The sequence below is a fragment of the Erpetoichthys calabaricus genome, chromosome 5, assembly GCF_900747795.2.
Source record: "Erpetoichthys calabaricus chromosome 5, fErpCal1.3, whole genome shotgun sequence".
In the NCBI taxonomy this organism is placed as follows: domain Eukaryota; kingdom Metazoa; phylum Chordata; class Cladistia; order Polypteriformes; family Polypteridae; genus Erpetoichthys; species Erpetoichthys calabaricus.
Window position 1 is genome coordinate 111,703,278 of NC_041398.2, and position 23,548 is coordinate 111,726,825.

General features: G+C 41.9%; 1 protein-coding gene across 3 annotated transcripts in view; it reads right to left on the reverse strand.

Moving 5' to 3' along the window:
• The window catches only part of LOC114651884 (LIM and calponin homology domains-containing protein 1-like), a 338,328-nt gene extending 336,825 nt beyond the window's left edge, over positions 1–1,503 (reverse strand). The window contains exon 1 of one of the 3 annotated variants that reach the window (XM_051928055.1): positions 1,128–1,503. In XM_051928055.1, the coding sequence (XP_051784015.1) occupies positions 1,128–1,217 (90 nt within the window). In that variant the 5' untranslated portion in view covers positions 1,218–1,503. The remainder of the gene's footprint in view (positions 1–1,127) is intronic. The other 2 variants (XM_028801930.2, XM_028801931.2) reach the window with 2 other exon arrangements.
• Between the last annotated feature and the right edge of the window lie 22,045 nt (positions 1,504–23,548).

Sequence of the window (23,548 nt, forward strand, 5' to 3'; positions counted from 1 at the left end):
ATCAGAATCCATTTATTTAGAGCGTTTTATAAGGAGCATATATCTGACGGGTATTTCTCTCCCCCACCCCAATAACCACCTCCTTCCCAACCCGATTACAAAACATGTAAGGAGATTAGAACCGCGTTAAATACGGGATACCATAATTAGCCGCATTAAGAATTAAAAGTTGCTGGAGGTGGTGGGGGTGCATCACCCTTCTTTTCCGATGTGTGCAGTTTGCATTATTGAACATCGGGAATTACCAGCTGGCAGGCCTTAAGTTCAAAAGAAGTGAAGAAGGGAGGGGGCTAGGGGGGCTACATCAGCCACTCGCTCTTATCAATCAAGCGAATGCCGAGGCAGTTTAAACTTAAATCGCGGTATTTCCTCTGCAAAACAATCACCCATCATCAGCCCGCTCCCGCATCCACCACGCTGAAGTGAATGCCCAGCCGCTGACCCAGTATACAACAAATGCACGCAAATAAAAGGTGCTAAAGCCCCGACAAGTGTAACTATAGCAACAATCGCTTTTTCGGCTGTGAACATGAAGATCGCCATTGATGCGCAGGCAAGTCTGCGGTCACCAGCAGCCCCTTACTTACAAAGGGGACTACTTTGTAGATGTTTTGTTCAAATCACCATGTGGGGGGAAAAAAACAGACAAGCATGTCCCCGCTACCTGTCAAGCGGGAGCACCTCGTTCAGCTTCTAGTCAATCATCCTGCATCTACCGCAAACTTGCGTCAGGCCGGCCCCCTTAATAGCCTCTCCGGCTGCAGATAAACAGGCTACTTGTTCGACACAAAACAATGCGTGAATAGCGCATTATTCAGTCTCAGTTCGAGCCACCCCTAAAAAAGAAAAGGCGTCTGCCTGCTCGTTCCAGTTTTGAATTACTGGCTTGCTGGTAATACGCTAGTATCTAATCTGCATGATGACCAGTGTACCCCAACGAGGAAAACATTGACAACTTTTGCCCTACTTTTTTTTATATATATATATAAACAACAGGTGATGATTTGATCGCGAGAAAAAAAAAAAAAGAAAAATGAGGATACCCTAAAATGGTCCGGTCATCTAACACGTCTTTTTCAAACCTTGATTAGCGCAACCCCCCTCCCTTAATTCGAAAAGCGACTTACTTCGATCCACTGCTGAGCCTCATGAAACGCGGGTTCAGGAGACGCGTCCTGCTGCCGACATTCCTCCAGGTCCAACCCGGGACTAGCCATTTGCAACGCACCTCCAAAACAGGTCACCAAGCTAGGAGTCCAACTTGCGATCCGATCGCGTGAAGCGATGTGCCGGCGCACTGGCTATCGCTGCCTGTCACGGTCACCCCCTTCTCGGTTGCTGCAGCAGAAGCTCCTCTTGCGCTACTTATTTCTGCCACTGGAAACGAGACGGACGGCAGTACGAGCTCAGCCACTGGCTAAAAATAAATAGACAAGCGGAGCTCTGCCTCCAGCCAATGCAGAGACGCAGGCCGGCCCCTCCGCCGCCCGCGATCACATGCTATTGTGTCGTGCAATCCCGGTTTAAGGCGGGCGGTTCGGGAGTGCTGCGAAAAGAAGGGGAATGCAGCTGTGACAGAGCGAGCTGCAGGGGACCCCCAGCGAGCACCCACGTTACTAGCTTGTCACATCGGGTTCTTCTACCAGGAAGGCAGCTCAGTAATCTGGAGCCACCATGGCAATGACATTCTTTGTCTTTACGCGAGTGAATTAACGTGGTCACGGAGTGTATGAAATACCTAGAATGGACACTAGGAACTTAGAAATGAAGAACAAGACTCTGTTTCAGCATTCAACTTAAACTTTTTCAATACAAAATTAATGCTGCTTATAAGCAATTGTAAGTTCAGTCCTTTATGTCCATCCTTCCATTATGCAGTACAGGGAGCCTATCCAAGCAACATCAGCAAGAATGAACCAAAACTGGTCAATTACAGGGCACAATCACACTCTTAAAATTAATGGTTCTTTCATGGCATTTTATGATTCTTTACTGGGTTGTGTGGTTTCAATTAGAACTATTGCTGGACAAGAACCACTTCATTCTGGGGAGTGTTCTTTGTATATGAAGATGGTTCTTTGTGCTTTGAAAAACTCCTCAATATACAGAAAAAAAACTGAAATCTTTATAATGTATGATATTGGCTACATAGCAGGACACTAACAGATTAAGAAACCCCAAACTCATCCTGTGTTACTGTACATATGCAGCAAGAGTCCTTTTAAAATCATGACCCATTGGTATTGCACAAATCTGTTACCATCCATTCATTGTCATTTACTATATTGAGCCTGTTACTTATCTAGACAGATAAAAGTTCTTTCTGGAACCTCCATGTGGGTTTGTCTTTAGGGAACCAAAAATGCTTCCCATGGGGCATTGCTCTGAATAACTATTCTGGCACCTTTATTTTTAAAAGTGTGTGTGAGGAATGATGTGCAGTGCCTTAGACGCCCATTAATGAGATGTTGTCAAAGGTGAGACTTTTCACGCAATTCCACCAGAACTAAGCTACTGGAATCATGAAGCTGGGTTTCTAAATGGGCCAGGGGACACATGCATCAGTGTACTTCCTACCTCCTTTCTACTGTCACACCTACCTCAGGACCCTTTACAGGACTCCATTTCCTGACTATCTGAAAGTCTGATCTTTCTAATATCTTTACAATTGGCAATGCTGATGGAGTCCTAGCACCATCTCTTCAGCTATTAAATGGGGCTTCTACTCTGGGTCTCTAAAACCTTATTTTTCTTTCTTCTGCTTTCTTTTTAGAGTAGTGTAGGGAATCAGAGCAATGTCAACAGCAAGAGACCAACTGACACCAAGGATGTACTATAACAGTTGATAAAGTAGGTTATGCAGTTACAAATCCAGCTCAAAATGGTCACTAGAATCGTGCACACATACAGAACTTACTAACTTTCAATATATTCAGCTCAGCTCATTATCGCTAACATCTACCAAGTATGTACACAACTTGGGGAAGGTGACCGATGACCAGATATTCTTCTCCAGTCATGCTGTAACTGTTCTCTCAGTCTTGCATATTCTCTCTATACAACATCTGCAAAATCTGACACAGTATGCATCATAACTCCTGGTCCAGTCTTTGGTTTTGTCACATTAGGACTACTGCAACTCTCTGCTGGCAGGAGTACCAGCATGAGTTACCAACCTGCAGATAATTTAAAACGTCTTGTGTATCTGGAAAACATTTGGGATTAAATTGCTTAATTGTTGTCTTTATATAGACAACATCTTTGCATGCTATGAACAATTACATTCCAAATTTAACTTTCCAGCAACACATTTCTTTCACTGTCTTCAAATTAAAAACTTTGTTAAACAGAACCTGCCCGATTTTCCTCATCTCCTACCTTCCTCTATCCATCCATCCATCCATCCATCCTCTTCCGCTTATCCGAGATCGGGTTGCAGGGGCAGCAGCTTGAGCAGAGATGCCCAGACTTCCCTCTCCCTGGCCACTTCTACTAGCTCTTCCGGGGAAATCCCAAGGCGTTCCCAGGCCAACTGAAAGACATAGTCCCTCTAGCTTGTCCTGGGTCTTCCCCGGGGCCTCCTCCCGGTTAGACGTGCCCGGAACACCTCACCAGGGAGGCGTCCAGGAGGCATCCTGATCAGATGCCTGAGCCACCTCATCTGACTCTTCTCGATGCAGAGGAGCAGTGGCTCTACTCTGAGCTCCTCCCAGATGACCGATCTTCTCACCCTATTTTTAAGGGAAAGCCCAGGCACCCTGCAGAGGAAACTCATTTCAGCCACTTGTATTCGTGATCTCGTTCTTTCGGTCACTACCCACAGCTCATGACCATAGGTGAGGGTAGGAACGTAGATCGACTGGTAAATTGAGAGCTTTGCCTTGCGGCTCAGCTCCTTTTTCGCCATGAAAGACCGACGCAGAGCCCACATCACTGTGGATGCCACACCGATCCGCCTGTCGATCTCACGCTCCATTCTTCCCTCACTCGTGAACAAGACCCTGAGATACTTGAACTCCTCCACTTGGGGCAGAATCTCACTCCCAACACTGACAGGGCACACCACTCTTTTCTGGCTGAGGACCATGGTCTCGGATTTGGAGGTGCTGATTCCCATCCCAGCTGCATCACACTTGGCTGCGAACCGATCCAGAGAGAGCTGAAGATCACGGCCTGATGAAGCAAACAGGACAACATCATCTGCAAAAAGCAGTGACCCAATCCTGAGCCTACCAAACTGGACCCCCTCAACGCCCTGGCTGCGCCTATAAATTCTGTCCATAAAAGTGTCCACCATCAGGTTTGGGGATTGCCTCTGGTCAGCCGTCTCAACAATAGAGTCACGGAATATGGCCCATTCGAATATGGCCCAAAAACAAAACACTGCTCGGGTTCAGATCGGCAGGGCCATTCCTCCCAATCACGCCCTTCCAGGTCTCACTGTCATTGCCCACGTGAGCATTGAAGTCTTCCAACAGAACGAGGGAGTCCCCAGAAGGTGTGCCCTCTAGCACCCCCTCCAGTGACTCCAAAAAGGGTGGGTACTCCAGACTGCTGTTCGGCGCATACGCGCAAACAACAGTTAGGTCCCATCCCCCCATGGGTGTAGGCGTGACCACCAGACACTCGCCATCAAGCCCCACCTCCAGGCCTGGCTCCAGAGGGGGCCCCCAGTGACCCGTGTCCGGGCGAGGGAAAACACCATCCAAAGTTTTTATTCTTCATAGTAGGTTTTCTGAACCGCTCTTTGTCTCATCCCTCACCTAGGACCAGTTTGCCTTGGGTGACCCTACCAGGGGCATAAAGCCCCCGACAACAGAGCTTCTAGGATCATTGGGACACACAAGCCCCTCCACCACGATAAGGTAGCAGCTCGAGGAGGAGACCTTCTTCTATGCTGGAAAAAATATTGCTCAGTTTCGAGGACTCAGACAGCATTTCTGCAATATAAAAAATTATTTTACAGTCCCTCCTTTTCAAAGATCCAAGAGGACAATGAGAAAAGGATCTCTCACTCAAAATATCAGAAAAGGAGTGGAAGATAGCAATGCAGATAATTCACTCAAGCTCCATATGCACAAAGCATACAATTATTCAATTCAAAATTATATATCGAACATATTTGTCTCGCTTAAATCTGTCCAAAATGTTTCCAGGGCAAGATCCAACCTGCGAACGCTGCAATCGAGTTCCAGCCTCACTGGGGCCACATGTTTTGGGCCTGCACCAAATTAACATCACTCTGGACAAAAATTTTTAAGCGCCTTTCAGACAGCCTTGGAGTCACAATCCCTCCTAATCCACTAACAGCTGTGTTCGGTGTTCTTCTAGATGGGCTTAAAGTGGAGAAGGACAAACAAACTGTAATTGCCTTCACTACACTATTGGCACACAGACTTATTTTGCTAAACTGGAAGAATCCTAACTCTCCTCTTTTAAGTCAGTGGGTAACTGATGTTTTATATTATTTGAAATTGGAAAAAATCTAATTCTCAGTTAGAGTTTTCAAAACCTGGCAGGATCTAATCAATAATATTTTAGAATAAGCACTTAAAGCACTGAGGAAGTAGATTCTCTTCCCATTTCTTTTTCTTCTCCATTTATCTTCATCCGCCTAGCAAACTCATTAATTTACTTATTTTTAATAGCTTTAAGTTTTATTCCGTTGGCCATGCTCTCTTTCTCAGGGGTGGGGGCTGATTTGTTTTCAATCCGATTTTTTGTAAAAATTGATCTATTTGTATGGAATGATTACGATAAAATCAATACAATTAAAAAAAAAAAAGTCTCGTGTTCAATCAGCCAAGCAGGCACGTACCATTTCTCTTTTCAATTCACTACACTGGCTCCCTATAGCAGCACACATTAAGTTCAATCCCTTGATGCTTGCCTACAGAATAGTCAGTGGTCAACACTTGCAAAGTCCTATACTCCTTTTTGTCCACTCAAATCTGCTGATGAATGGCATCTGGTGATTCCAACTGTGTGTGGAATCAAATTTCAATCCAGACTCTTCACATGTGGAACTCCTAGCTGGTGGAAGGAGCTGATCACTTCTGACCAAACTGCTGACTCCCTCAATGTGTTTAAGGAGCATTTGAAGACATTCTTTTTCTGTAAATTTCTATCTACCACCTGAGGCCACAGGTTCAACACGCCATTGACCCTCTGCAGTTCGCATATCAGGAGAAGGTGGGAGCGGAGGATGCCATCATCTATATGCTACACCGATCCCTCTCCCACTTGGACAGAGGCAGTGGTGCTGTAAGAATTATGTTTCTAGACTTCTCTAGCGCCTTCAACACAATACAACCTCTGCTCCTTAGGGACAAGCTGACAGAGATGGGAGTAGATTCATACCTGGTGGCATGGATTGTGGACTATCTTAAAGAGAGACCTCAGTATGTGCGTCTCGGGAACTGCACGTCTGACATTGTGGTCAGCAACACAGGAGCGCCGCAGGGGACTGTACTTTCTCCGGTCCTGTTCAGCCTATATACATCGGACTTCCAATACAACTCGGAGTCCTGCCACGTGCAAAAGTTTGCTGACGACACTGCTATCGTGGGCTGCATCAGGAGTGGGCAGGAGGAGGAGTATAGGGACCTAATCAAGGACTTTGTTAAATGGTGCGACTCAAACCACCTACACCTGAACACCAGCAAAACCAAGGAGCTGGTGGTGGATTTTAGGAGGCCCAGACCCCTCCTGGACCCCGTGATCATCAGAGGTGACTGTGTGCAGAGGGTGCAGACCTATAAATACCTGGGAGTGCAGCTGGATGATAAATTAGACTGGACTGCCAATACTGATGCTCTGTATAAGAAAGGACAGAGCCGGTTATACTTCCTTAGAAGGCTGGCGTCCTTCAACATCTGCAATAAAATGCTGCAGATGTTCTATCAGACGGTTGTGGCGAGCGCCCTCTTCTATGCAGTGGTGTGCTGGGGAGGCAGCATAAAGAAGAAGGACGCCTCACACCTGGACAAACTGGTGAGAAAGGCAGGCTCTATTGTTGGCATGGAGCTGGACAGTTTAACATCTGTGGCAGAGCGACGGGCGCCCAGCAGGCTCCTATCAATTATGGAGAATCCACTGAATCCACTAAACAGGATCATCTCCAGACAGAGGAGCAGCTTCAGCAACAGTCTGCTGTCACTGTCCTGCTCCACTGACAGACTGAGGAGATTGTTCCTCCCCCAAACTATGCGACTCTTCAATTCCACCCGGGGGGGTAAACGTTAACATTATACAAAGCTATTGTCTGTTTTTACCTGCATTTTTATTACTCTTTAATTTAATATTGTTTTTTGTATCAGTATGCTGCTGCTGTAGTATGTGAATTTCCCCTTGGGATTAATAAAGTATCTATCTATCTATCTATCTATCTATCTATCTATCTATCTATCTATCTATCTATCTATCTATCTATCTATCTATCTATCTATCTATCTATCTATCTATCTATCTATCTATCTAATTGACAATGGCTTTGTTAGGTTCTTGTAGCTAATAAAGTGTAACTAACTTGCGGTTTGCTTTGAGTTCTTCACTTGTTTTGGTCAGTTTTGTTACCTTGTCCCGTGACGCTTCTTCCAAAAAATTCCTCCAAACTAATGATTAATTATGGTGATTTTGTAAGTGGCTTTTTCTAAGCATCTTCTAAGCGAATAAATGTAAATGTAAATGAACCTTATAATTCAAACAGCACTAGTACATCATTTTGGAGTGATGACATCTACCAAATGTTTTCTTGAGATCCTAATTAATTTTTTGCATCTGATTTTAGGAGTCTTGTCCATTTTTCCAAATAAAACAGCTTCAGATTTGTTGGCTGGCACCCCTGAACAGCCTGCTTCAGGTCATGAAATATTATTTTGTTCAGCTGTGAAGTTCCAAAACAGAGAAAATCTTCCTCTTAAATGATTTTTAAGGAGATTTGTTAGGATGTTTAGGATCATTGTCATGCTGAAATATCCATTTTTGGCTTATCCCACTTTTACATTCAAAGGCCCTAATGTTCTCTTCTGACATATTTTGGAATGACCAGCAATCAATAGTTTTCTCATTCTATCTACAAAAGCAGCCTCAAATTCTGACTTTCACACTACTAGACTTGACAATACGGATGAGTCTATTTAATCAGTAGCCAGTGTTAGGTTAGGTATTGTCCACAAAGATCAAGCCTGGGGTGTTTTCAAATGGGCAGCTGCCCAGGAATCCGCCATTTGAGGGACCCCATGTCTGTCAACCCCACTACCACCTCCACAATCTTCCTTCATATACACATTAAAATATAAATACACATATTTAAATATTTTAAAAAAGCAACACAAAAAGACCTGATTTACTCATGATATAATCTAAAATTAGCAGGAGCAGTGCTAAAATTAGCAGTCCTGCACTAATGATGCCATCATTTGCAAGCAAAAAATTATTGCAGAATGTAGAATAATTAAACTAGCATGGAAATGTAAGCTGATGGCATGGTCAGTTAGATAAACTGGCTTGCTGTTTAATAATAATAATAATAATAATAATAATAATAATAATAATAATAATAATAATAATAATCACTCTATTATAAAAAAAAAATCTTGGAAGGAGACGAGATGTGATTGTCTCATGGAGTCATCTTTCAAGTCCCGCGAGGCGAGTCTGCGTGCCAAAAGATGTAACCACGCCCGGGGCCAGAAGCTCTCGAAACAATAGCTTATGCAAAAAGATTTGGAAAAGTCCTGCGTGGTTATGTCAGACACATTTCTTGTAGAGAGAAAGAAATGATATTCACTCGCAGGCAGTTATACGTTGCATTGTCACGATGTATTTCCAAACACAGAATCAAAATTCAATGTGATATTGATTTAAAGGTAAAAGCGAAAAGAGATGGAATATATGGACATAAGTGATATGACAGAAGTGCGCCGTGTGAAATGCAGATCACGCGGCACGGCAGCAGCAGCAAGCCAGCAGCTGATTGAGCAAAGAGGAGATAAAAAAAAAAACTGTATGTGTTTCCCATTGTATCACCATTTAAGAGGGGGTGTCAGAGGAGCAACCGCATCTCCTTGGAATGCATTCAGCCTCCCTCTTCACAACATGAGCGGCAGAGACGTGAAGTGGTTGGCACGTAGCACGGGGTGGGGGCAGTTTTCAAGCAAAGCGAGCAGGGGGCAAACCCCCCTAGTAATAATAATAATTATAATTTTATTGGGCGGAGTGGTGGCTTTGAGGTAGGGATCAGCACTGGTATTCGGAAGGTTGCCAGTTCAAATCCTATTAATGCCAAAAGTGACTCTACTCCGTTGGGCCCCTGAGCAAGGCCCTTAATCTGCAATTGCTCCGTCCTGGGTATGAAGTTAATCTGCATCCAGCCCTGCAAGAAGGCCCTCCAACTTGCATGGAAAAACCTAGAGGTTGGTAGCAGAATTGGCACTCCAGACACTGTAAGAAACCTCACACTGTTCCACTCCATCTGAACTAGTGTGGTGCTGAGGTGTCACCCATTCCATGGCTGCACTCAGGTGCAAATCTGGGATGCTGAGGTGGTTTGTCATGTGGTGTTTCAGTTCATGCTCCTAACCTCTCTCTCTATCTCTCTCTCTCTCTCCCCCTCTCTCTCTCTCTCTAATTTTTATTTATATAGTGCTGTTCCTATGCTCAGCACCTTAATTTGTTAATTTGATACCTTGGTATTTGAGATGTCAGATAAGTTTTTCGCTACAGGCATCAGTTCTTCAAAACAACTGAGATAATTTCCAGATAGTAACAATTAATTTAGAAACAAAATGAGTAGTTTCATTAATTAAGGAACTCTAATTAAAAATATAATGTAATCTAAACCCCTCACCTTTCATCCCCACATATGTATACATATTGTCACAGATGACTCCATCTTTTGTTGTTAGAACCTCTGGGAACACAGGAAACACCACTGGGAACAGGATCAAGAACTCCAGACGCCTCAGAGTATGTTTGTTTCAATTCTCTCCTAAGGAAAAAAACAGAAAGCATTTATCCAAAACACATCCCAGGGGGTGGGAGTTTCAGGAAGTCCAGTGAGGTCAGTCCTACTTAGTAAAGGCAGGACAACATACAGGAGAGCTCTTCTGTTGGTTATGCCCTCTGTGAGTGGTGGTTTAAAACATAACAAGAAAAGTAGAGGTGCACAGGCAGGGATTCTGCCTTAGAGGCTATGTGGTGTATTCCAAGTTAAGAGTAAAGTCTTCTACAGACCAAACCAATGTTAGAATCTAGTCATCCTTGACGTTTAAAGCCATTACTAAGTAAAGGCTTAAAATTAAAAATAATGCCTGGGTTTAGCTATTAACACTCTAGTGTCATACCCACTTCACAGTGAAAAAACGCATGCATAACATATATTGATGTGTGGAATGAAAAATATCCTTTATTTTGGACTTGGAGGGCTACACCAGTGGTGTACCACGCATCTGAGCATGCGCTAGTAATGGGGGAAATGGTAATTCCCATTACAATGGATCAGTACTTTAAAATTGATTCAACATATGCAATACTAAGCCTATAACCACATATGATGCTAATCCTACCACATGTATGTTCAAAGTTACTAAATTTCTAATTAAGTCATTTACTTAAAGTAACAAAGAAGTTAGATTAGATTTGATTATTGATTAATTACAAGGTGAAATTTAGATGCTTACAGCAGCAGAAATATAAAAAAATATAGACTCACTGGACTTAAATAAATAAATATTTGTGCAGAAACAGAAAACTAAAGAGTATAAGTATTTACTCTGGGATGTCTCCAGGAAGCATTGATTTGCCTTTTCACATTGGGCAGACAAGACCCCTAGATGCGGTTCTCATTAAAAGATTAAATTGTAAACTAGGAAGTCGAAAACAAAGTCACAGTCCTGGAGACCTCAGCTAACTGGCTGCCTATCCCCTTCTGAGTTTTCTATGGTGCAGTCTGTTCTGGCTGTCCAATCTGATAAGAGAATCTTTTCCATCCTATGATTCCAGCGCTCTGCAAATTGCTGCAAACATCAAAACACCTAAGTCTCCTCAGGAAGTATAATCTGCACTGGCCCTTCTTGTACATTACCACTGTGTTGTCAGACCAGTCCAGTTTGCTATTTATGTGAACCCCCAGATATTTGAAGTTCTGTACCACCTCCACATCCTCCCCCTAATTGTTACTGGTCTCAGAGTCCTTTCGTCATGCCGTAAGTCCATGTTGCTGATATTGAGTTGCATGTGGTTCTCCCTTTACCACAAGACTAAGTCCTCCACAAGCTTCCTGTACTCAGACTCATCTGCATTGTTAATGAAACCTGTGATGGAGGAGTCATCTGAGAATTTCTGAGGAAGGCATGGGTCAGTATTGTGTTGGAAGTACCTTGTGTGGATGGTAAAAAGTCCCTGAGCCTCACAAATTGCTGTCTGTTTGTCAGGTAGCCCAGGATCCAAGAGATTGTGAGGGCATCAAGATTCTTAGTCTTGAGCTTTTCCCTCATTTGAGGATAGTGGATTGGTATTAAAGGTGCTAGAAAAATCAAAGAATATTATCCTGACCTGTGCCATCTTTGTCCAAGTGGGGAGTAGGCTCTGTGGAACATGTAAATCAGCACATCATCCATACCTATGTGTTCCTGACAGACAAACTGTAAAGGATGAGGATGTTCTGAAAAAAGGGGTTTTCATGCCAAGCTCTCCAGACACACATTTCCTCCCAATGAGAATGCCCAGAGCAAACAGTTGGAAATGAAGGAAATAATAGCTGAGTTTTCTGAAAGGAAGGTCTCAAAAGTACACTTGGAATGAGTGACCTTGAGGTTGAGGCTATTTACATATTAGTTTCACCTTGCCAATACTGTACATTTACATTTACATTTACATCATTTAGCAGACGCTCTTATCCAGAGCAACTTACAACAGTGCTTAGTAATCTACGACTGTTCTTCAGTCTTTAAGGCTAGGATTAAATCTACTGTCATTAAACAAGTTACCGCTGACCAAGTTGTACACAAAACCATGCTAGAAGAAAATAGTAAGTTGTTAGTACAAAAATTTTTTTTTTTTTTTTTTTTTTTTTTTACTGTAGTTATATTAAGGGTTATTTTGGACCACAGTGCCAGGTGGTCCAACTTCTGCTCCTTTTGACAGTCTAAATGGTTGCACCCAATTCTTGGTTATTGAAATGGATTCCAATGATACACTAAACACTGACCTCAGAGTTGAAAAATGGCCCAACAAATGGTCCAACCTAGTCGCTAATGAGGTGTGAGCATACTCCAGTGTAATGTATCAGTCTTCACATAACTCTAGAGCAGGGGTGAGCAAAGTCAGTCCTGGAGGGCCGCAGTGGCTGCAGGTTTTTGTTCCAACCCAATTGCTTAATTAGAAAAACAATCCTTGCCAATAATTCAATTTCATGGTTTGTTAGTGCTTTAACTGTGCCATGTCAGGCCATTCTCATAGCCTAGATTTTCTTTTCTTCCCCTTTCTAAGGATATCATCCAAATGATTTGAAGTCTGAAACAGATGCGTAATTCTCAGTCCTTCACTTTTTTCTCTTCATTTTCCTTCCAAAGTATTTCATTAAACCAAATAGTGCACAATAAATACACACAAGTATAAATGGAAGTAAGCTAAATGGAGAAATGCTGGTTTTCTTTTGTCATTTGATTCTTATTGTTAATAAGGAGCCATTAAAAACCAAGAAAACTAAGACTAAACTAAGCAATAAGGGTTCAACATCTTAATGAGCAAGATCACTAAAATGAAGCACAAGTGTTACTTGAGCAATAAGTGCTTCATATTAAACAACTGGGTTGGAAGAAAAACCAGCCATTGCAGCTCTCCAGGAACGATTTTGCCCACCCCTGCTCTAGAGACTGAAGCCTCCAATGACATCATTAATACACAAACAGTTATTTATTCATGTTGTGTTGCCATGCTGTAGAGTAAATATTTTATGTTTTTATGTAGAGACAAGCCAAGCAAAATGACACCTTTTATTGGCTAACTAAAAAGATTACAATATGCAAGCTTTCGAGGCAACTCAGGCCCCTTCTTCAGGCAAGATGTAATAATGACTTTGACTCTATAAGGATATTATGATGCTGTGTCTGTTCTTGCTCGATTCGCATTGCATTTGTTTCTGTCCCGGATTAAGGGTCCTGTTCTAAAAGCCTTGCATTTGGGGTTGACTTGCTATGCCATTGGCTAATGCAAACAATATATTATGACTGATCTACTCTAAGGATACTCAGAATTTAGATAAGCATGGAAATGTGCAAAATGGTGTAGTGACTAAGGTACTGGACTGGAGATCACAAATTAGTGGGTTTAATCACCTCCCCCATTATACTTTTAAAGAATGTTGAAATGACGATCACTTAGAAAAATGCCATATGAAATGAAATTTATTTTGTTGGTTCTGCTATGTAAAAATCCGAAACCCTGTAGAAAAAACTTAATGATTAATCATGTGCCTCTCCCTGTTTAGGAGGCTGAGCAGATGACATCTCATTGCAGTCTTGAGCTTCAGACTCTGAGGGAGCTGGACAGAGCCTAATGTACAGTAAGATGGGAAGTTCCCACCCACTCAATTGACATAAATCAGAGTTTCACTGTCTGACAAGATTCTAAAAATGCTTAAAAGATGCCATGCTGGGATTCAAATACAGTGTGGAGTCACAAGCCTGTCTTTGTGTTTTTGTGCTAAAGCCATTGTGTTGATGGTCTGTTTCTAATTTAAAACCAAGTAGCTTTGAACTAATTATAATCACCCAGAAGGGCTTGGCAACAAACTTCAGAATGTGATCTTTGTAATGTCATTTATAGTTTGGTTTGCGATTTACCAGTTTCTACCTCACCACTTAAACTATTTTTTTTTCTGTCATAGAGCTTTGCAGGAGGTTACTATCTGTTTCAACATTTCATTTATTGCGGTATTTATAGTTTAATTGCTAGATGATGGAAGCACATACTGTAGGCAATCTAAGGTTCAGCAGCCATTTTTGGTATGCTCAGATGAGATGCTTTCCCTTTGAAGAATATTTAAATAGCAAGAGCAAGAGGGGACTTGAAAAGTGGATTTTTGTAGACATGAAACATGAGCAACTGGAGGAAGCCCTTCCTGTGCTAAAAACAATGGGTCTGACTTGAGATTCTTGTACTACTGTATGTGTGGATGCTCACTCAGTCATTCATCATAATATTGTTGACTCTAACATCCAAAAGGTTGTCCACTGAAGATAGATTTGCTGCCTTATTCCCTAGGAGATTTCATTTAATTTGGAACCAGCCTTCTGGGTGAATTTTCTATTCCAGCATATGTGTATTTGTGTTCCAGGGGCTCCTGACTCTCACCTTGTCCAAAGATGTGGTTAAATCAATTAATCACTTATAGTATAAATTTATGTGGAGGAATTTATACAGTTCTACGTACAGCTAGTTCCTTCTCTGCCCCCGTTGGGGTCTCTTCTTGAACCTGAAAAGAACAACCAGTTTAAGATTTTTTTAGTATGACATATTGTTCCCAATTGTTAGCAGGCAGAAATGTACCATAGTTTCCCCACTTCTTTAACAGAATTTTTGAAACTCATTAATTCATTCATTTTCTGAATTCATCTTAAATTGATGGAAAGTAGTAACAAGCCAGAGCCCATTCTGACAACATTTGTTGTAGAGTTGGAACAACTATAGATGGGGCACTGGTCCTTCACAGAGAACTCTCACTCAAAATTGGCTTTTTGAGAGTTTCAAGAGGTAAATGTAATGGTTAATGAGAGGAAACTGGAGCACCCAAAAAATGCATGTAGACATGGCGAGAACATGCAAATTCCACACAGTAAATGGGTCAGACTTTGATCCCAGGATTCTGAAACACTGAGGGACCTGGTGGTGTGGGACCCTCTATATAATTCATCCTGTAAATCAAAATTATGGGGTATCTCAAAAAATAGTGCATTTAGTGCATTCCTGTCACTGATGATGAAGTGTGTAAGGGCAACTGCAGATACTGACAGTGTTCAGGTTGGGCAAAGGGTGAGCCATATCTGGTGTTGTTCCAGTTTGTACTTTGAAGGTGTTTCCAGGAGTCTGTACAAATGGGAAATTTAAATCATCTATCTTGATAGACTCTTCGAGGACAGTGCTCCTGTTTATGGTGTATTATTGAGAACCTTTGACAGTGTGACTAGAAGACTTGTTCCCAGTAGTCAACAGGAGAATGCAGAAGCCAATGAGAAAAGACACTGATTGACACATACTTTTACAGGGAATTAGTGTTCACAAAGAAAGTAAAAGAGCGAATGGTGAAAAGGCAACGCCAATATGGCAACAAGATATAAGGCTTTCAAAAAGTCCAACTGAGCAGACCAAGACCTTCACTAGCTTGCCCAGACATGGCTTTACCTCTGGCAAGCAGTCTTCATGGGTAGGCTTTGGCCTGCAAATGTCTAAAATTGGGCTCTGACTTTTAAAGTACAAATATATATTTTTAATGCCCCAAAAATACCAAAATGCCTTTCAAGGGAGAGAAATAGTCAAACCTCTGGCTTGACAAGACAAAGCAAAACAGATTTACCTAACAATGCAATCCAAAGGAACCAAGTCCAATACATAATCCTGAAATCACTTATCACATAAACTGAAGCAAACCAGGAAATTCAAATACTCACAAAACTGTACGTTCTTCAAATGTTACTGAACCACCGAAAGACCAACGTTTCAGCTTCTCTTATAAAAGCTGAGGGCGGTCATTCAGGAGTGACATCAGGTGGCCCCACCCAAAACAAATAAGGGGACATTTACACATTTAAATAAATAATGCATAAATAGTAGTAAATAGACATAAAAAGATGAGTAGAAATTACATAGAAACACAAAAAATACTTCAAAAATAACAAAAAACAACAATAAAAGGGAAAATACATTACTATAACACTGTCTTTCACACACACCTCTCACTGCATAAATAACATGAAAAGGGGTTGTTCTACGTGATGTTGGTGAGAAGTACAAGGATTTTGTTTATAGTGTGTGTATCCTTACATGATATGTTTAATCTACTTAAGATAGGCAAATGCTCTTTGATAGCATTCTCTCTAGCCAATTTATTGTATACTAGCAAAATACCCGCGCTTTGCAGCGGCGAAGTACTGCTTTAAAATTTTTATTAAGAAGAAAAGTAAACCTTTTTAAACTGAGGGAAAATATACCAATAATTATTTGTTAAGGATCTCTTTGTATACCACTATGTCAGTTCGGCCCTCCGGTTGTAATATCACCAAGCTGTGCGCTGAGGTTACTCTTGAGCATGCAACGTATAGTTGGCCATGTGAAAAGCAATCTTGCCTCAAATCAATGCCAACCTTTTGTAGAGTCTATCCCTGAGACTTATTAATTGTCATTGCGAAGCAGAGCCTTACTGGAAATTGGAGGCGTTTGAATTGAAATGGGTTTCATCGATAACTTCGTATCCAGCTTTTGAGAGTTTAAACATTCATAAACATCAAAGTGTCCACTACTCAAATAGTCACCTGTGAATCTAAGATGTTTAAGAGGCATTGGCGGTTGTCCAAAGGTGTAAAATATTTGGCCATTTCGGTACACTTGAAAGCAACAACCGAACAATTCAGCAGCAGCCATCAACTCACATGCAGAACCATAGGTGAAGGGCTTAAGCATTTCACTCTTATAGTGCTCCTGTGTAGTATAATGAACCTTGAACCTGTCCCAGTCATTCAATACATAAAACACAATGTTCCTCCGGATATCAAGAGTGAGCCTGATATGGCCGTGCAATATGTAACACAGAGAATGGAAAAAGCAGTCGCCATCTCCAGGCATGGAAACCACTCGGTAAGTGACAGTTCTTTGATCGATGGTGATCACCTTGATAGACATTTTAATGGGGGTACGGTTGGAACGATAAAGGAAATGGGTACCTGAACAATGTAAACTAAGTCTAAAATACCTACACAATAACTATAATCGCAATAAACGAACAATAAAACGGCGGAGAAGCCATGGATTAAATAAAAAGGCTGCAGTTATCAGCAGGGAGATGTGAATACCGTGGCGAAGCAAGGAAGGGAATGAAGAGCCCGGAGCGACAGACGGCCTTATATAGGCAGACAGCCAACTACGTGGGAGGCGTGGGGTTGGGGGACCCAACGCCGCCTCACACGGCGACTGAGCTGCAGGCTATGGACGTATATATGTAAGTAAGTAGGATTCAGTTAGTGTTGGGAACCCGCATACCAAATTTCTTGAAGATGGGCCCATAAGTAATAAAGACCATTGGAAAGTTCAATATGGCAGCCGACAGTGGCATCATACCACTGAAATAAGTACGTACATCGGTTTCAGTTAGCGCAGGGAAGCTGCCTACCAAGTTTCGTGAAGATGGGGCCATAAATAAGAAAGTTTAACATGGCGGACGTGGTCGACCGTTATGACCATTAAGCATAGAATTTTGAAAAGGAAACCTGCTTAACTTTTGTAAGTAAGCTGTAAGGAATGAGCCTGCCAAATTTCAGCCTTCTACCTACACGGGAAGTTGGAGAATTAGTGATGAGTGAGTCAATGAAGGCTTTGTCTTTTATTAGTATAGATTCCATAGTCTCACAGAAATATTTCCGTGGTCAGACAACACTGGAGCAGTAAAGTAACTCCCTAATTACCATAGGGTATTTTTGCACACTGCCATGGAAGACTAACCAATGTGCCACCATGCTGCTTATGGTCAACAGACTTTCATTTTTCCGTGGTACTTTCACTCAGTAATTTCCACCACATGTCCAAGGTACACTAAAATCGGCAGTGCATGACCCATAAGAACACAACATACATGCAGCCAAGCAGCAGTTTTGTTCATATTTTTGCACGAAGGGAAGATTTACATCAGACAATAGCTATAGGGAAAATGCATCAGGTATGCTCATGTACTTGTCAATACCTGTTGTGGCGGTTGAGTAGCCATGTGATCCCAAGATGCAAACTCTCTGAATCTAGTGGTGCGAATGCTAGTAGTCCTTAGTAGTACTTTTAGCGTAGTGTTTGTCAAAGCAGAGAAATGAGATAAGCTGACGCATGAGATCTTTAATGATACTGTTTGACAATCTAATAAAAGAGTGTCATACATGTCCTAACAAAAGAGAGGTATGCCAGTAAATTTCTAAACCAACTTTACCCTCTCTGTAGTGTTTTGAGTTGGTGACCACAACAGGTGCCATAATAGGATTTTATGCTGCAGACTCAGCCATGCATCTAAAGAAGCTGGTGAGCAAAGTAGAAATTTTCACAGTCGTCTGGGAAAGAAATGACATTGTGACTTTTAGCCATATTAATTACTTTCCTGAGCTTGTACCTACAACTCTTGTATGTCTCCATATTACTGATTTGAAGTATATGGACATGAGCTGTTAGTAAATTACAGATATCACTGGTATCAATATAAAAGCCTGTCATGGACATGTCTACACAACCAAAAAAACTCCCAATAAACCAGAGGTTTGGAGGTAAACTCCTCCAAAATAAAAAAAATGAACAAACTGATTAACCCGTGTGGCCTGCAGGGGGCGCACCAGCCTCTCAAACCCAACACAAAGCAGACACCAGGCACAAGTTTCTCCACACAGCACACGTTTATTTTGTGGGGAAGTGCTATTCCTTCGCTCCCCACAGCAGCACAGTACAATAAAGCACTTAAACACAGTACTTTCTCTTTGTTTTCTCTTCCCTTCTCTCTCTTTTCTCTCGCACTTGTCCTTCGTCTCCACTCCTCCTCCTCTGGCAAGCTTCGTCCACCTCCTCCCAACTTTGGCTTCCGGAGTAGCGAAACCCAAAACAATTAACCTTAATTAAAGATACTCTGTAATACAGCACTATACCTCATAGCTCAAAGGGCAAATTCAAAACTTGAAATGTAAATATAATAAGGCAAAAACTACCCTGTAATTTTAATACTACAAACAAAATAAAAACTCATAAGAAGAGCAGAAGAATCTTGTGTTTACAGCAAGATGAGGAAGAGAACTCTTAACCACAAAGAGCGTTTCAATGAAGTTCAGAGGCTAACACCAGTCCTTTTATCATTGTGCCTCAGGTGACTGCCACAACCAGTAGAATAACTGAGTGATTATGCACCGTTCTTAAAAGGAAAAGATGAGAAAACCATTAACAATTAATAGGGACATAGGGGGAAAAAAGAATTTAAAAAGGTACATAACCACTAACAGAACATAAGAACTGGTGATATGCACATAACACTATATGACACCTATTCATCTTTGGCCTACTGGGTAGGAAATGAGCAAATTGTTTTTCTAGGCATACAGTCGTCTGCACAGTTTTTATTGAATCCTGTGATGACCGGTGCCTTCTCATCTAGATCTCAATATTTCCCAGTCTACAGTTTCAAAACATCCCTGAGGTTTTCCTCCTTTTGTTATTGGGTTCTCACGCTTCTGTCTCTAGTTGTAAGCAGGCTGCAGGAGTTTGAGAGGTGATCTGACTGGTCAAGAACTGGATGCTTTATTGGGTAGTAAAGTTACCTGTAATATGTGGCACGGCTATATTATGCAATGGGCATACCGGGGATGTGTCCTGAGTGGGGATCAAATGTTTTCAGAGTTTCTCATCCATGTTAAGTACATTTTTTACCACTAATTCAACTAATTCAATTAAATTGTGTCCAGTCAGTTCTGAATTAAACCCTATGGTAACCTTGCTTAAAGTGATTATGGGGCTCTACCTATGGTCTCCATTAGCCATAAGTCATCTATCGACCATGAAGTATTTGAGTATTTGGACTTTTGCATTTGACTAAACTCAAATCCCATCAGAAAAAAAAAGCTTTTGGCAACTGTTTGAGTTGATTGGCAGAGGCCTTGAGTTGATTGTACTTAGGGCACTTACTTGGTGGGGCACTTGGCATGCTGTTGCAATTAAGTTTACATATACAGCATATATACATCCATCCATCCATTTTCCAACCCGCTGAATCCGAACACAGGGTCACGAGGGTCTGCTGGAGCCAATCCCAGCCAACACAGGGCACAAGGCAGGAACCAATCCTGGGCAGGGTGCCAACCCACCGCAGGACACACACACACACACACCAAGCACACACACTAGGGCCAATTTAGAATCGCCAATCCACCTAACCTGCATGTCTTTGGAATGTGGGAGGAAACCGGAGCGCCCGGAGGAAACCCACGCAGACACGGAGAGAACATGCAAACTCCACGCAGGGAGGACCCGGGAAGCGAACTCAGGTCCCCAGGTCTCCCAACTGCGAGGCAGCAGCGCTACCCACTGCGCCACCGTGCCGCCCATATATATACAGGGTGAGTCAAAATTATGTTAACTCTAATGGATTATTTTTATCTCGACCACACCTTTTCAGGTCGATGGAAAGGTCATGGTGGACCATTGCCATGGCCTCCACACTCTCCTGATTTGACACCCTGTGATTTCTGGTTATGGGGTATGGTGAAGGAGCACATGTATAGCAGGAAAGTTCATAACATCAATGACCTGAAGCACAGAATACGGACTGTGGTATCATCTATTCCCTGCAAAATGTGTGTCCAAGCTTTAAAAGATACTGTTGCTCGTTGGTTTTTTGTGTTGAACATGATTGCGAACAGGTTGAGACATTCCAGTAAATCATCTTGCACATATGAAGTATGTTTTGTGAATAAATTATTTCCGCCATTCAAATGTTAACACTTTGGGCCCTTTAGTACCAACTGAGCATCATCTAAATGCCACAGCTTATCTAAGTATTGTTGCTGATCATATCCATCTTTTTATGACCGCAGTGCACCCATCTTCCATGGCTACTTCCATCAGCTCTCTGTAGATTTCCACCTTGCTTGAGTGCCTAGTTTTAAATGACCAAATCCTTCCATTTTTAGAAGCGGAGACAGAAGAAGTAGGATGATGAGTGGAAGTGACATTAACATCCATCAGATTACTCCTCCTTCACTCCACTGTAATTACAATCAAATTCCCCATATTTTTGACCATTCCAATCCCTGTAAGGCATCCCCTAAAACTGAGTGTCTGACAAAATATATAAATATAAATATATTTAAATCTGATTTTCTGAAGTGCCTATCAACAATAAACAATCTATCAGGTATAAACACTTTTTTTTTACTATACTATAATACAGTCGGATCTCCATATTCACACTATTATCTGTAAGTTTATGTTTAAATTCCTTTGACAGATTTTATGAAACTGCCAGTTTGTTTTGGTTTTTCACGCTGTGGCCAATGTTTCCCAGGTTTATTTTTTTTTCAGTTCACCTCCTTTTTTTAAAGCATTACCAACCATATTATTCTTATCAAATATCATATGAACCTGCAATGGTGATGCAGTAGATAAGTGATTGTCAGACGAGGCACTGTGTACATTATGGAAGTAATTACAAACACTTTTACATACAATCTGACATGGAGAAACGAGCAGTCATTTTTATTTATTTTTGTGTCCTCTTTTTTGTCTCAGGAAATATGGTAACCCGTTAAACACCTTGAAGACTTCTTTTATAACTTCTGAGAGCTAGCCCGAACACCATCAGACAGACACCGGTACTATATCTATCTATCTATCTATCTATCTATCTATCTATCTATCTATCTATCTATCTATCTATCTATCTATCTATCTATCTATCTATCTATCTATCCATCCATCCATCCATCCATTTTCCAACCCGCTATATTCCTAACTACAGGGTCACGGGGGTCTGCTGGAGCCAATCCCAGCCAACACAGGGCACAAGGCAGGAACCAATCCTGGGCAGGGTGCCAACCCACCGCAGATCTATCTATCTATCTATTATAAAACATGTTTATTTTAGTCCCCAACACAGTCCCGCACAGCACACAGTGCTCCCGCACCAATCACCCCCAAATCACGGGCCTTTCAATGTCCGTGGTCCGCCTTTCTTCCTTGCGCTGGAGCTTCGTCCTCCTCCAGCACCCGACTCTTGCTCCCCGACTGTAGGAAGGCAGCTCCTTTTATAGTCACCTGGAAGTGCTCCAGGTGCTCGCTGATGTCCTTCCGACGGCACTTCCTGGTGTGGCAGAAGTGCAGCATGAGCACCTGGAAGCACTCCGGGCGTCCCTGGAAGGTCCTTCCTCCACCTTCCCAGGTGTGGTGGAAGTGCAGATCTCCCGGGCTCTATGAGGCTTGGGCTGCCCCCTGGCGGTAGCCACATGCCCCAAAGGGTTTGAGCCTCCTCGCTCCGTTCCCGTGGTCCCCTCACTATCCAGGGCGGTTGCCCCCTCATGGCCTGGGGGACGTTTAGACCACCTCCCGGTCCTTCCAGGTGTTCCAGCTGGGTCTGGCCCCAGCCTCCTGCCACAAACTATAATGAAGATTTACTTCAAGCAGTTAAATTCAAGGAGAATCTCAATGACATTTGAACACCTTACACAATTTTATTGAATGAATTACAGAAAAAGAAAAGTCTTCTTCCTATTGTGATGTTTTTGTAACTTAAAAAAATACCACAACTATGCACCCAGAAATCTCAGCTTCAACTGATCCTAGGTCATATTCAGTGTATTCACATGCTTCCTACAGGAAGCAGTTAACCTTGTGTGCTACATCTTTTATTTAATTTTTATATGTGTCTTTTTTAAGAGCATTAGTTGCATTTTTAATTCTGTTTTGGTTTGTAAAATGTATGTAAGTATGCAAACCTACTTAAAAAATTATCTATTACTTACAGATCTCAGTCTCTTTTTCATGTCATTAAAGGATCTCTTTTACCTATTTTAAATACATTTATTGGATTATCTTGCTTGAAAAGAGTGAGAACCATTATATTCCTTGATTTCCGTTTTTGCCGGTGTTACTGGTTTGTAGCTCCTGTGACTACAGAGACCTTACTGCATCATGTAGTTACAGTAGCTAGTTGTAGGCAGCATTCATGGCAGCACTGCAGAACTCTCCCCGAAAATGAATTAGACTTCATTTGATCATTAAGTGCTCCAGAGCAGATTTATGGATTTGTAGGAAATCTTTCACATTTGTGCACCACATATTGTTTAACATAAAACACAGGCCACCTCCTTTGTGAGGATTCAGTTTGGTCTTTGAGGTGGATAGGAAAAACATCCAGTTGGTTAGCAGAGTTAAATGGACAAATGATATAATCTAAATTTAAAAATGCCACACCTTGCATGATGGTACAGTATATGTGACTCCCCACTCTACAGCTCTGAAGATCAGTGCTTTAAGGAGGCTTTAACATTAAGCTAAGGTAATGACAAGTGAGACTACAGTAAGTCAGACATAACCTGTTTTTAGTCCTGTTCTGGTGGCTGAATACTTTATGATGTCCTCTCAAGGACTATTATGTAATAAAATAGCAGTTTCATTAATCTTTCCTGCTGATGCTGATACTTTAATGTATAAACGAAGTGTCAGATTTCACAGATAATAGCAGTCATCAGTAGAGCTCGATATAATCAAACAGGCACTGCTATAGTCAGTATTTAATTTGACTTTGTCAGGCTTCCAAGTCCAT